The 14,791-nt window shown below is 33.8% G+C and overlaps 7 protein-coding genes across 7 annotated transcripts in view; 1 reads left to right on the forward strand and 6 right to left on the reverse strand.

Moving 5' to 3' along the window:
- LOC117572294 (uncharacterized) overlaps positions 1-14,791 on the forward strand; it is a 62,021-nt gene that overhangs the window by 37,444 nt on the left and 9,786 nt on the right. The window contains exon 2 of the mRNA XM_034255003.2: positions 12,741-13,874. Coding sequence (XP_034110894.1) covers positions 13,507-13,874 — 368 coding nt within the window. The 5' untranslated portion in view covers positions 12,741-13,506. The remainder of the gene's footprint in view (positions 1-12,740; positions 13,875-14,791) is intronic.
- On the reverse strand, positions 52-1,318 carry LOC117572297 (elongation of very long chain fatty acids protein F-like). Its single transcript, XM_034255009.2, has 3 exons — positions 1,144-1,318; positions 900-1,084; positions 52-834 (listed from the first exon to the last, which is right to left on the reverse strand). Exons 1-3 carry the CDS (start codon positions 1,316-1,318, stop codon positions 265-267), a joined length of 930 nt encoding a protein of 309 aa, XP_034110900.2. The 3' UTR covers positions 52-264.
- LOC117566592 (elongation of very long chain fatty acids protein F-like) lies at positions 1,321-2,338 on the reverse strand. The gene is made up of 3 exons (XM_052005523.1): positions 2,234-2,338; positions 1,985-2,175; positions 1,321-1,934 (listed from the first exon to the last, which is right to left on the reverse strand). The coding sequence occupies exons 1-3, from the start codon at positions 2,274-2,276 to the stop codon at positions 1,371-1,373; spliced, it is 798 nt and encodes a 265-aa protein (XP_051861483.1). The 5' UTR covers positions 2,277-2,338; the 3' UTR covers positions 1,321-1,370.
- On the reverse strand, positions 2,867-3,992 carry LOC127565694 (elongation of very long chain fatty acids protein F-like). The gene is made up of 3 exons (XM_052005522.1): positions 3,910-3,992; positions 3,658-3,848; positions 2,867-3,599 (listed from the first exon to the last, which is right to left on the reverse strand). Exons 1-3 carry the CDS (start codon positions 3,950-3,952, stop codon positions 3,027-3,029), a joined length of 807 nt encoding a protein of 268 aa, XP_051861482.1. The 5' UTR covers positions 3,953-3,992; the 3' UTR covers positions 2,867-3,026.
- LOC117566591 (elongation of very long chain fatty acids protein F-like) lies at positions 6,644-9,067 on the reverse strand. The gene is made up of 3 exons (XM_034246133.2): positions 8,319-9,067; positions 7,338-7,528; positions 6,644-7,279 (listed from the first exon to the last, which is right to left on the reverse strand). The coding sequence occupies exons 1-3, from the start codon at positions 8,359-8,361 to the stop codon at positions 6,707-6,709; spliced, it is 807 nt and encodes a 268-aa protein (XP_034102024.1). The 5' UTR covers positions 8,362-9,067; the 3' UTR covers positions 6,644-6,706.
- Positions 9,172-10,246, reverse strand: LOC117572296 (elongation of very long chain fatty acids protein F-like). Its single transcript, XM_034255008.2, has 3 exons — positions 10,150-10,246; positions 9,896-10,086; positions 9,172-9,835 (listed from the first exon to the last, which is right to left on the reverse strand). The coding sequence occupies exons 1-3, from the start codon at positions 10,190-10,192 to the stop codon at positions 9,263-9,265; spliced, it is 807 nt and encodes a 268-aa protein (XP_034110899.1). The 5' UTR covers positions 10,193-10,246; the 3' UTR covers positions 9,172-9,262.
- Positions 11,503-12,713, reverse strand: LOC117566590 (elongation of very long chain fatty acids protein F-like). The gene is made up of 3 exons (XM_052005521.1): positions 12,515-12,713; positions 12,260-12,450; positions 11,503-12,197 (listed from the first exon to the last, which is right to left on the reverse strand). Exons 1-3 carry the CDS (start codon positions 12,558-12,560, stop codon positions 11,625-11,627), a joined length of 810 nt encoding a protein of 269 aa, XP_051861481.1. The 5' UTR covers positions 12,561-12,713; the 3' UTR covers positions 11,503-11,624.

Consider the following 14,791-nt stretch of genomic DNA (forward strand, 5'->3'; position numbering starts at 1 on the left):
TACCCTTCAACCCTATGGGTAGCGGGTATAAAAATTAAAAGCGTAAATAAATTGAGCAATTGAGTTGTGAATTTATATATACATCGAGTTTAATTATAATGCAAAATCAATGCAGTAGAAGCTTATTTACAAATTGAGTAAATGGTCTTATGTAACATACTTAAAGCTTATCCAACTGAGCTACTCCGGTGTGGATTATAATGCACCCAGGTTCAATGCGATTGCATTTTGAATGTTTAGCTTTAATCAACTGAACTTTGTCGTCTAGCTCTGCTTTTGCTTTTTCTGTGCTGTTCTAATGTAGGTGATATAATAGAATTTACCAAACATGTACATAAAGACTAGCGCTTGAACATCCAGCAAAATCAATAAGCAGCGTGGGTAGCCACATCCTCGGGAGAAGATCAATACGTAGGAGGCATGAATGAAGGCGAGAACAAATTGAATAAGCTGAATTATCGTTATATACTTCTTCCACCAGATGCTGGCCTTGACACCAGGCCGCTCAGCGGATAGAAAGTAATAGAAATACATCACAGCATGCACAAAGGAGTTGAGCAATCCGACGGAATTGAGGTGTCCGCCTGTTCCATAAAATCGCATCGTTGCATAGCATATGAACAAGACGATGGCATGATGGTAGACATGTAAGAAACTGATCTGTTTGTATTTCTTGCGCAGCACAAAGAACACGGTGTCCAGCAGATCAAGAATTTTGTTGAAGAAATATGCAAAGTGCACATAACGCTCGAGATTTTTGTGCTCATGTCCAAAGGGAAATGTCTCCATGCAGCGTGGATTGCAAATAACCCGCACAACCAAATAATAAAATGTCTGAAAATGTTATTAATTTTCTTACTAATGATTTTTAATTTGATTTATTTAATTTGTGTACTTACCACTCCAAAGAAGATGCCATTGTAGGCCACCTGAATCAAATTGTAGATACGTAACACTCGCTGTAGTTTATATGGTTCTCGATTTCTCATAAGTATCTTGCCAAGTTTCAGCACGAATAGCATATATACAGCTAGTATTATCAGGATGGGCCATGGACTGCTAGTCAGTGGCAGAGGATTTGGATCTAAGGGCAAAAGTTAACGAATTGAATCTTTATTTCATTGGCTTATTTGAATCAAATACCTTCTTGTGGTGGCAGTTCGAGAAGGGAGAACATTTTTTTTGCGTTGTTGCACTTGCCTTTTTCGTTTGATACTGAAATAGCGAATCTGAATACTACGAATTTAAAATTTGCAATTTCCGTTGCGTAATAAATACGACTCCAAAACGAAGACTGCCGAATGAAAATTGATTTCATTTATTTAAGATTGATCATTGATTCAATACTTTATTAGTGTACGCATGCAACTTTACATAATCTTCTGTTGTTGTTTCGGTTTTACATAGGCTTTAAGATAAAAGTTAGAAAACATATATATCATAACAATCGCTTGGGTTAACTGTAAGTATTGCAAGATTAATGGAAACTTGCAGTCCTGTTTGAATAGCAACATGAAAGTAGATTGCGCAAAACATATGGAAAACTGAACAAGTTGGATTAATGTGATATACTTTTTCCACCAGACACTGCTCTTCATATTGGGATTCCATGCCGATATAAAGTAATAGAAATACATCACAGTATGCACGAAAGTGTTGAGAGCGCCCATTAAGGAGAATTGCGATCCGGTGCCGTAGAAACGTAAAACCAAATAAGACATAGATACCATTAGCAGGTGGTGATAAACATGTAGGAATGTGATTTGTTTGTTGCTCTTTCGCAGCACAAAAAATATCGTCTCCACCAGATCAATTAACTTGTTGATAAGGTAAGCATATGACAAAGTTCGCTCTAAATTTTTCGATGGATGATCGAATGGCAAAGTCTCCATGCATTGCAAGTCGTATACCGAGAATAGCAAGTGAAAGATTACCTATTTTTTTAATGAAGAATGTATCACATTTTGGTATTTTAATTACTCACATAATAAAACAAAGTCGCATTATACACGATTTGAAAGATATTGTAGGCGAGTATTATTTTCTTCAAATCGTAAGGCTTACGATGCTCCATCCACTTCTTTCCGACCTTAAGCAACGTTAAGTAGGTTCCCAAGATCAGTATAATTGGCCATGGCGACGATACAAACGGCAGATTGTTTGAAAACACAGGATCTATAGTAGCAATATTTTTAGTAAAAATTAAGGATATATTCCAACTTGTGAATTTCACCTGCAACCGGCCTGTTAAAAATATCAACCACACGCGAAAACATTTTGACTGACAATGTAAACGAAGTGCTCGTTTTTATTTGCTTACATCGATCAAATTTAATGGTAAATCAAGAATAATTTAAGCAGAATGCAACGACACGATACTTACACCATATTACACATGGCTTTGTGGTATATATGCATATACTTAGAAAAGTAGAGAAGCTTGTACACGGGTCTAAGAAATTATGTACTTTTGTTTGATTTAATTGACTTGCTAAATAGAAACTATTTTATGTACTCAATAAAAGCTTTATCGCATAACACATAACTATGGCTTAATATAGTAGAAGCAAATTATTTAAGTTAACATTCACTTTGGGAAATCAATTACATAACAAGTAAGAAAGCTACAGTCGAGTGTACTCGACTGTCAGATACCCGCTACCCATTTTGAATAAAAGGAATATATTTTGCGGTATTATTCTCAAAATATACCAAATATACTGCAAAAATACTAAAAATATACCAACTGGTATATGTGGTATATCGATATAGTACCACATTCAAAATATACCATAGACGGCACAATATACCAGATTGTCAGCCAAAGCAACTAAGAATCCTATTAAGTAGGCGTTTTTGCCCATACAAAAGTATTTCTTTAATAACTTCGACAATTTTTAGCTGATCGCAACCAAATTTTCGGGAATCATAACTAGTACTATAGTTGTTATTGTATATACCAAAATTCGTAATTCTAGCTTAAATATTACGCTTGTTGTTCGATTTTTTTGATTTCCGTCTTTTGTTTACTTTCGCTTCAATGATTTTTGTGGTCTTCGTTTCACATAGGCAAAGTAATAAAATCTACTAAACATTGTCACCATAGAAGTACACACAATCAATTGCAAGATATGTAAAAATAGTGGAAATTTACAACCAGGATTGGAGAGTAGCACATAGAAAGGTTGTATCAACAGAAGAATGAATTGCAAAAGCTGTAGTTTGGTAATATACTTCTTCCACCACAAACTGCCCTTTAGTCCGGGATACCTTGCTGAGATGAAATAATAGAAATACATAACAGCATGAACGCCGCTGTTCAAAAATCCCATCGTTGCATATTGTCCACCAAAACCATAAAAATGGATAGTCCAATATACCGGAGAAGTCATAAGCACATGATGATAGACATGCAGTAAGGTAATTTGCTTGTAGCTTTTCCGAAGAACGAAGAAAACGGTATCCAATAATTCTATTATCTTATTAATAAAGAATGCGTAAGTTATCCAGCGTTCCATATTCTTTTCAGGATGGTCGAGCGAAAGATTCATCATGCAGCTCCAGTCATATACTGGATTAATTATCATGTAATATATAGCCTGTTAATAATAATCAATTTAGCTTTTGTTGATAAGAAATCGATTAATATTTACTTACCAAGCCGAAGACAATCGAATTATATATCACTTGAAAGATGTTATAGAAGTTTAATACATACGTAAGATTGTATGGCTTGCGATTCTCCATAAACTTTGGTCCAAGTTTCAAGACAAATATTAAATACACCGCGATAATTGTAGTGAGGGGCCAATGCGAACCAAGAAAAGGAAAATTTTTCGTCTCAGGATCTAAAGGAGTAGTTTGCGAATTAGATGTTAAGAAATTTTGTAACTTTGTTTTACGATTTACCTGGAGGAGGTAATCCAAAAAACAATTCCACTGTCGTGCTCATTTTCCGAAATTAAGACCGATTTGTATAGCGTACTAAAAGTAACTGCAAACTTAAAAATGAGTTAGTGCTTAAATGCACCTTGCATTTGCCTAACAAATTTAGTATAGTTTAAGCACAATGCATCGGAACATAAATTGCTGGGATATGCATAATCTACATATGCAAATACGGAAGCTTTTGCGAAAACAGTCGTACAAACAGTTGTACTTTTGCCATGAACTTAATAATATATATATGTATATTACAAAGGAAGTAAGAAAGCTACAGTCGAGTGGGCTCGACTGTGAGACAAAATATACCATAATAATATACCTCAAAATACTAAAAAAAATATTTTAAATGGTATATATGTGGTCTTGAATGTATTCAAGATATACTATAAAGTAGAAAATATACCAGATTGCCGGACAAAGCAACTAACACCCCCAGTAAATATGTAGGTGTTTTCGCCCACACAAAAGTATTCTTTTAATAACTTCGACAATTTTTATATGATCGCAGGAATTATTGTACATATCAAAATTCGCGACTCTAGCTGAAATTACGCTTGTTATTCGATTTTTTTTGATTTGCGGGGGCGGAAGGGGGGTATGGATTATAATAAATAATTGGATTACACAACCAAAGAGAATCGAATTGTAGATCACTTGAAAAATGATGTAGCCACTCAAGACATATTTAAGATTGTATGGCTTGCGATTCTCTATAAACTTTGGTTCAAGTTTGAGAACAAATATCAAACACAGCGCAATAATTGTGGTGATGGGCCAATGCGAACCAAGAAGAGGAAAATGCTTCGTCATAGGATCTAAAGGAGTAATTTGGGAAATAAATTTAATGAAGATTATATTGGCGACCATTCAAATAATTAGAATCAGGGCTGTACATAATCATCAAATAAGAGCTCGATGAACAAGTTCAGTTCATGCTAATTGCAAATAAAAGAAATTATTAAAAAATAATTACACCCGCTCGGTAGAAGGGTATTAAAACTATGTGCCTGAATAAAATGTATGTAATAGGCCGAAGGAGGCATCTCCAACCCTATAAAGTATATATATTCTTGATCAGCGTCAACAGTCAAGATGATATGGACTCCATATTAAAAAGGGCGCCAATCAAACAAATGTAAACAAATTTACGCGCAATTTTTTTCTAAAGCAAGCTAATAGTGACAGCTAATAACTGACAAAAGAAAGAATGCAATTACAGAGTCACAAGCAGTTAAAAAAATTATAAACGCCGACTATATGAAAAATCCGCAATTACTTTTTGGGCAACCCAATATTATAGGATCGTCATTGGCTCTATCCGATCACCATCAACATCCCAATATTTTTCTGTGTCCAAAATTTATTCAAATTCCTTGTGCTTATTGCTTTTTAAGATTATATTTATATATTTATGATATTTTTCAATTCAAAATTCCGCCAAATGTTTTTGATTATTCGATAAATTGAAAATAAACTATTGTTGGTATTTTTTATTTTGCTTTGATTACGAAATTCGCACTGCTTTGAGCTATCAAGCTTATCATATGTTTTAACTGCTGCGCAAAACAAGTTTTGCCCGCAAAAATAGCAAGCTTTCAGTTATACAAAATTGAAATCTGTTGTGTTCAAAAAGCTTAATGTGTGTTTGTATTTAATAGAATCTGTTTCTGACGTGTGTAAAATACATTGAGTAAGGTCTTGAATCCTCTATAATATTGCGATGTCGTCTAGCTATTTTTGGCTGTTGAATAGTTTGTGCTTGTTTGAAAATACTCAAAAATATAAAAGCAAAAAAGCAAAGTCCAATTGTGACGAGACGCTTGGAATCAAAAGTCAAGTGGTACATTTTAGCCAAAAATTTGTTATAATTTTTGGTTATATTAAAAAATAAAAATATTAAAAAAAGAAAATTAAAAATAATTTATTTTTTTTTCCTGACTGCCGTCTACATAAACTACATACATATATATAATTTTAATGCAAATTCGGATAATTATTCACTTGTTTTGGCCTGTCAAATGTCATCTCTGATCCGGTCTGCAGGTCATTGAAATGCTACGGAGTAAAGCTTTTGTATCTTCTTCTGTAGACATGTTCCAAAACGCTCTAAATCGGTTTGCTCCAGATTACCATACTAGACGCTAGTGGGCGGACTCATCACACCATCTGTAGTTGGATCAATGACATTGAAGAAACTAACGTTGATCAGTAGTAAATTGTGTGACCCAGATTAAAAGACGCTGAAAAAATATATATTAATATATTTTAAGAAAAATATGCATTTACTATTTAAATAACAGTGCAAGAAATGTGAACTTTTATGTTTGTGCCAGTTTCAATTTTTTTTTTTTTTCTATTTTAGCCTTTGCAGTAAACTATTCGCAAAGTTTAAGTAACGAAATTTATTTGAAATATATCGATTTGAACATAAATATTTAATTAAATGTAATTGTGTTAACATTACAATAAGAAAGCAACAAACAGTTGTGTAGCTCGACTTTAAGATACACGTCTCACGCTTCGATAAAACAGCTAAATAGTCGGGTATTATCGTAAAAATATACCAAAAGATTATATTTCGAACAAATACTCACATAAACCAATCGCTTTATTTTGTATATATACAAATCTACAATCTACAAAATAAAGCGATTGGTATATATATATACCATATATATATAAATATATATTTGACGAAGTCAATTAATTAAAAAGTTTGTAAACGTTAATGACATTATATTTGGAATGTGGTTTTTCATAACTACTCTTGCTTCAATAATTTTTGTGGTTTTGGTTTCACATAGGCCAAGTAATAAAATCTACTAAACATTGTCACCATAGAAGTAGACACAATCAATTGAAAGATATGTAGGAAGAGTGGGACTTTACAACCAGGATTGGAGAGTAGCACATAGAAAGGTTGTATAAACAGAAGAATGAATTGCAAAAGCTGTAGTTTGGTAATATACTTCTTCCACCAAAAACTGCCCTTTAGTTCCGGATACCTTGCTGATATGAAATAATAGAAGTACATAACAGCATGAACGCCGGTGTTCAAAAAACCCAGTGTTGTATATTGTCCACCAAATCCATAAAACTGGATAGTCCAATATACGGGAGAAGTCATTAGCACATGATGATAGACATGCAGTAAGGTAATTTGCTTGTAGCTCTTCCGAAGAACGAAGAAAACGGTATCCAATAGATCTATTATCTTATTAATAAAGTATGCGTAACCTATCCAGCGTTCCACATTCTTTTTAGGATGGTCGAGCGAAAGACGTATCATGCAGCTCCAGTCATATACTGGATTAATTATAAGGTAATAAAAAGCCTGTTAATGATAATCAATTTAGCTTTTGTTGATAAGAAATCGATTAATATTTACTCACCAAACCAAAGACAATCGAATTATATATCACTTGAAAGATGTTATAGAAGTTTAAGACATACGTAAGATTGTATGGCTTGCGATTCTCCATAAATTTTGGTCCAAGCTTCAAGACAAATATCAAATACACCGTGATAATTGTAGTGAGGGGCCAATGCGAACCAAGAAGAGGAAAATTTTTCGTCTCAGGATCTAAAGGAGTAGTTTACGAATTAGATGTTAGGAAATTTTTATACCCGCTACCCATAGGGTAGAAGGGTATTATAACTTTGTGCCGGCAGGAAATGTATGTAACAGGTAGAAGGAGGCATCTCCGACCCTATAAAGTATATATATTCTTGATCAGCGTCAACAGCCGAGTCGATATAGCCATGTCCGTCTGTCTGTCTGTCCGTCTGTCCGTCTGTGTGTCTGTCCGTCTGTCCGTCCGTCCGTATGAAACACTGGATCTCAGAGACTATAAGAGATAGAGCTATAATTTTTTTTCGACAGCATTTGCTATGTTTGCACGCAGATCAAGTTTGTTTCAAATTTTTGCCACGCCCACTTCCGCCCCCGCAAATCAAAAAAATCGAATAACAAGCGTAATTTTAAAGCTAGAGTTACGAATTTTGGTATATGCAATAATTACTGTAATAGTTATGATTCCTGAAAATTTGGTTGCGATCAGATAAAAATTGTGGAAGTTATTAAAGAAATACTTTTGTATGGGCAAAAACTCCTACTTACTAGGGGTCTGAGTTGCTTTGGCCGACAATCTGGTACATTGTGCCGTCTATGGTATATTTTGAATGCGGTACTATATCGATATACCACATATACCATTTGGTATATTTTTAGTATTTTTTTTTAGTATTTTCGGTATATTTTGAAAATGATACCGCAATATTTTGCCTTTATTTAAAATGGGTAGCGGGTATCTCACAGTCGAGCACACTCGACTGTAACTTTCTTACTTATTTAACTTTGTTTTACGATTTACCTGGTGGAGGTAATCCAAAGAACAATTCCACTGTCGTGTTCATTTTGCGATATTGAGACTGATTTGTATAGCGTACTTAAAGTGACTGAAAACTTAGAATTAATGTTGTGCTTAAATAAAGCTTGCGTTGGCTGATAATATGTTGCTAATTTATTCTGAATATTTCATGATTAATGAATACTAAGCAATTGTGATATTAGCGATGCCTAAAATGTATCGATGTTCAGGTCATACTAATTGAAACTAAAAGAAACCAATACAAACAAGTCAGAAACTAAGACGAGGGATTTTGATACTTTTTACATATTTTAATAATAGCAAAACAGTGCGATATTACCGTTAAATTAAATTGTACAGTAAAATATTAAAATAAACCAAAAGCTGTACTTCGTATGTCGATATACATCGTATATTTCTTAGAAATGCTTTTGCATCTACCAAAACGCTCTAAAACATTTTGCGTCAGATTACTAAACTAGACGTTAGTGGGCTTTCTCAGCATTGGTTGGAACAAAAAGAATTTGTGTGATTTAATGTCTTCCCCATCTGAAGAACCTGTTGTGTTTCATTCAAGTTCTTGTTTGCTAAGGTTTCATATTTCATTCTTCATTAAAGTGTTTTATTTTACTATCACTTGTTTTGATTTTGACGTTTTAAAAATTACTATAATTATGGTTTAAAATTAAATTGGCTATTGCAGTTTTAAATAACTTCGTTTTTAGACTAACAAAAAGAAATGAAATAAATTGAAATATTGCTTTTGACTTGTACAAATTTATCTAAAATTCAGACTCAAATCTTTTTACACATTAGAAAATAAAAATAAAACATATTAAATTAAAATTACCATAAAACGCGTATTATATTTATATACATAATTTATTGGACAGTATTTTAAAACTGGATGTGGAGTTTAATACTGGTTTTCTTCACAATATTTCTGTTTACTCTTGCTTCAATGACTTTTGTGGTCTAGCTCTCACATATGCAAGGTAATAAAATTTACCAAACAGTGCAATCATTGAAGCTGATACTACTAACTGCAGCATATGCAGGAAAAATGGAACTTTGCAACCAGGACTGTAGGAGAGAACATAAATCGGTTGAATAAACAGTAGAATAAACTGCAAAAGCTGCAGTTTCGTAATATACTTCTTCCACCAAATACTGCCCTTTAATTCGGGATACCTTGCTGAGATGAAATAATAAAAGTACATCACAGCATGAACACCAGTGTTTAAATATCCCAATGTTGAATATTGTCCACCAAATCCGTAAAATTGCATGCCCCAATAAATAGGGTATGTCATCAGCACATGATGGTAGACATGGAGTAACGTAATTTGTTTGTAGCTCTTTCGAAGAACGAAGAAAACTGTGTCCAAAAGATCAATTATTTTGTTAATGAAGTATGCATAGCAAAGACCGCGTTCAATATTTTTGTCTTGATGATCGAATGCAAGACTCGTCATGCAGCGCATGTTGTATCTTGGACTAATAAATAGGTAGTAAATACTCTGTAATGGATAAATACTTTAGTATACAATCATATAAATATTGAATTAAAATATACATACACAACCAAAGAGAATCGAATTGTAGATCACTTGAAAGATGTTGTAGGCACTCAAGACATATTTAAGATTGTATGGCTTGCGATTCTCCATAAACTTTGGTCCAAGTTTGAGAACAAATATCAAATACAGTGCAATAATTGTGGTGATGGGCCAATGCGATCCAAGAAGTGGTAAATGCCTTGTTTTAGGATCTATAAGAGTAGTTAGGAAGTTACATTTTAAGAAATGCTTTCCATTTTTTATACGCTCTTTACCTGTGGGTGGAATTTGAAAAAACCAATCCTCTGTTGAGTTCATTATTAAAAAGTTCAGACTGATTTGCTTAGCGCACTAAATTCGACTGAATGCACAGAAATCACCGTAGCTTAAATAAAGCTCGCTTTAGCTGAGTTGAATATCTTGATTATACATTCATTTTTGCTTTTTGGGGATCACAAACAAATGATGATGATGATTTAACGTAATAGTTCTGTTCAAAACTCAGGCCAAATAAGGTGTATGAATGACATTTGTTCGGCACTTTACCGTAATGCAAAAACATAATAAAATGTTTGCGAATTTTCGCAATTAGTTTTTATTACTTTAAATGACAGTTTCAGTTTCAATATTTATAATTGTTTCCTCGGTACAAATTAGTGGGTATCACTAGTTCAGCACATTCGACTTTCTCGGCTTTATATTTATTGTTTTTATATGACATTTGTTTGACGTAAATTAACATTTCTTTAATGAGTTTTATGTATGTTTTTACACTCGTGTTTGTTTTATATTCTCTCAAAATGGGCAGCGGATCGAACTCTGTCGACTCTCGATTAGTTAACTTAATTGTTTCTTGAATAACTTGAATTTGCGTCAAGCAGAAATGAGATTCCCTGATGCTATTATTTATATACATATATTTTTTTAAAAATTTTCAACACTCAAGTCTTTTAATGTCTACTAATAAAAATTATTTTTACCATATAAAAGAGTGGCACTTTATTCATTTCTCAAATAAATTAAAATAAATAAGGGAAACTGCTCTAAAGTCTTTAAATGAATTTTAATCCCGAATACAAAATATATGGTGAATATTTTATTGTTGAAATAGTATATGTAGTATATATATACTATTTGTTTTACTTATGTAGGTCTAGGTCAGTTTTTCGTCTTAGTGTCGAATTGAATACAAACTGCGGATTGTGAATTAATTTGTGATTATCGAAAGCTAATAATGAGGAAGCGCTCACAATGTATTCATGTATGCTAATAAAAAGCTGCATTTTAAGTAAATGAGAATTTCTCTGAAGTCGCATGTGATATTAGTTTAGATTCAAACATTTGCCGAAAATTGACTTTATTTTGACCAAAGGCGAAACTTGTTGCACTTGATTAGCATTATAATTAAAATTAGGGTTCATTCTACAGAATTTTTCGATTTAAAGAGTCTGGTTTAGAGCAGCCCAAGGGATTTCAAAGTATTTCCATGGTATTTATATATAAGTAATGAATTTTTTGTTTTTGTTTTAAGTTTCGGTATTTGTATTTAGTATATCTTAACGATAATACCCCTTATGAATGCAGACTATAATACACAAAAAAAGAAAAGTAATCCAGTTTTGTTGAAGTATTAAAAGAATATTTGTATTTACTTTGCATGTTGGTTCAAGTTGATCAAAATGATTTATATAACAAAAATGAGTGCTTAAAAAAGTTGACTCTAAATTAAAATAAGAACATGCGTTTGATGTTATTCCTGCTTCACATCTTTCTGAGGTTTTGGCTTCATATAACAATGGTAATAAAAGTTACTGAACATCAAAATCATCGTAGTCGCCACGACAAGCTGCAAGTATTGCATGACGAGTGGAACTTTGCAGGCAGGATAAAACAATAGTATATAAAGCGATTGCAAAAGCAAAAGAATAAACTGCACCATCTGCAATTTCGTGATATACTTCTTCCACCACAGGCTGCTCTTAATGCCCGGATTCATGGCTGAGATGAGATAGTAAAAGTACATGACCATATGCACAAAAGTGTTAAAGAGTCCCATCACCGCATACTGTCCACCAAATCCGTGCAATCGTATGGTCCAATAAACGAAGAAGGGCATCATCACATGATGATAAACGTGAAGCGTGGTAATTTGTTTGTAACTCTTGCGGAGAATAAAAAAAATTGTGTCACAGAGATCCAATAACTTGTTTATATAATACGCATAAGTAAGAAAACGTTCGGCTTGCTTCTCGGGATGATCATACGGAAGAGATACCAAGCAACGTCTGTCATATGGCGAATTGATAAGTATGTAATATGCAGCCTGCAAGCGTGAAAGTTAAATATTATTTTGAACTATGTACAAAACAATGTTGAGCTACTTACATAGCCAAATAAAATAGCATTATATATCACTTGAATGCTGTTGTAGACGATCAGGATTTTCTTAAGATTGTAGGGATTTCGATGTTCCATAAACTTTCGTCCAAGTTTCAACACAATTATCAGATATGACACAAGAATTATTGTGGTGCTCCAATGCGAATTGAGAAGAGGATAACGATTCAAAGCTGGATCTGTTATAAATGTTTCCACACATTAGAATCAAGTTCGACTTTATGTTACTTTAAGGAAACTAACCTGGTATGTCCAGTAATCCGTGGCGAGAAAGAAATGATGAGCTCATTTTGGACAACCTAAATGTGCGGTGAAAAATTTAAGACTGCATTAATCGATTCTGAATGAAACGCTTGAAACCCTTAAATGAGTTCCACATAACATTATTATGTATTTAATTTATTTCTATGCAGATGTATGCAGACTTATTATAATTTTAATTTTTGTTCTATTTTCGATTATTTTGTAGCTGCCATTGACACATTGAAAATACGGAAGTACAAACAAACAAACAACAACATCGGGAAGCAGCAGCTGTTGGTTTTAGTGCTGCCGATTGTGTTGGATGCGTCAGAATGTAACGAACACTTGGTATAAAGCGACCTTTTTTATGGCCCAACAAACAAATCGAATTACACAGCACCAGCTAATGATGATGATGATGACTATGATGGCGATGATGATGACGAGCTTCCTTTACATTTTCGGTGCGGAGCGGAAATGATGATTTTGCCCTTCTGCTCGAGCTGACCAATTGAATATGCGAATTGAAGTGTGGACGAGAGTTTGCCAACTTTAACTGTGTGTTTGCCTCAAAGCGTGCAAAGCGAGCGTGCCAGCAAAGTGCACTGTAACAACAACAACAACAACAACTGTAAAGTGCAGCAGCAGCAGCAGCTGCTCTGGAATTTAATTAAGCGCACAAAAGCGACGACTAAAGCGGCAGATTCTCTCTCTTTCTCTGTGTGAGCAAGTTGCCATAAATCAGCTGCAGCGGCAGCTGCAAACTGCAGCAAGCCTTTCATTCGAGCACGGGTTTTTAACACAAATCGAGCAGCGAGCGACGACCCCGACAAAGACCGACAAAGGGCGGTGGGAGGAGGAGGCGGAGTCGGTGTTGGAGGCTGGGCGAGAACGTGACGGCCAGCAGTGGCCAATTAGTTGCTGCCTCCAACTAACGTTGCCAGCGGTAATAATTTTTGGGCTCCATTGAACGTCTGTTGGCTGTTATTCTGATGACTGCCGCCAAGAGACGTGCGGCAAGCGGCAGCAGCAGCAGCAGTAGCAGCAGCAGTGGCAGTGGCAGCAGAAGCAACGAGCAGCAACCATTGCAACAGCAACATCAGCAACAGCAGCAACAACATCAGCAGCAGTTGCAGCATCATCATCATCAGGATGGGCGACAGCAAGCACATGAATATCAGCATCTGCTGCAGCATCAACATCATCCACATACAAACTATCATCCACAGCAATATCATCAGAGGCAACAGCAGCACACGTCGCAGCAGCAGCAGCATCATCATGCGGCATCGTCGTCAACAACGTCAGCAACAACAGCAACACTGCGCGATTGTTCTGTCAAATTGCCGCTGGACATTCTGTGAGTATACACCAAAAAGTCAGCTGCCATTAAGCGCTTCCCCCATTGAGCTTTTGCTCATCCAGCTCCAGACAACATACATAGCGACGCATTGCCTTCGGGGGCGACTGTCGTGTCACCCACTCCCAGAGGCTATTGCTTGTTATTGACCATACCCAGTAATATGAGCTACAAAGGGTATGCTCAAAGTATTGAAATTTATATTAATATTGTTTCTCATATTATTTATTAGGTATATGTTTTTATTTTCATAAATATTTGATATTTATTTATTTGAAAGATATATGTTTACATTTAGAAACAATATAAATATATATATATATAGAATGAAATAATTATTAAAATTTTTATATATATATTTATATTGTTCTAAATAAAATGTATAATATTTGAGGAATATATTTACATATATAATTGATTGATTGACTTATTTTTAATATTTTGATATTCTTGATGTTTTTCTTTATTGAAATATTTTGTAACTTTCTAATTGCTTATAAATTTAGTTGGCATTAACGAAATATTATGAACAAATATATTATAAATTTTTAATCTTAATAACATCTACCCATGAAGATGATTTGATATTTAATGATAGATGTTGAATATATGTGTATATAAAATATTTCAACAAATTTGTACCAACAATATCTATTTCCAAATTCCATTTTTTACGTTTACATTAAAGGTCAATTTCCAAATTTGTTGTTGTAACAACTGGCTGAAATCTTTTTAAATACACATCCATTTTTAAATACACATCCATTTTTAAATAGTTAATATCTATCGAAATACTAAATTTTAATAACAATTTATTTTATTAAAAGTTGAATACACAATGTTCCCACTTATTTAATTTATTTTTGAATAGTGAATAGCTATTATAACATCTGTGAAACAATCTATTTATATTTGAT

The sequence above is a fragment of the Drosophila albomicans genome, chromosome 3 (assembly GCF_009650485.2).
Source record: "Drosophila albomicans strain 15112-1751.03 chromosome 3, ASM965048v2, whole genome shotgun sequence".
NCBI classification, from domain to species: Eukaryota; Metazoa; Arthropoda; class Insecta; order Diptera; family Drosophilidae; genus Drosophila; species Drosophila albomicans.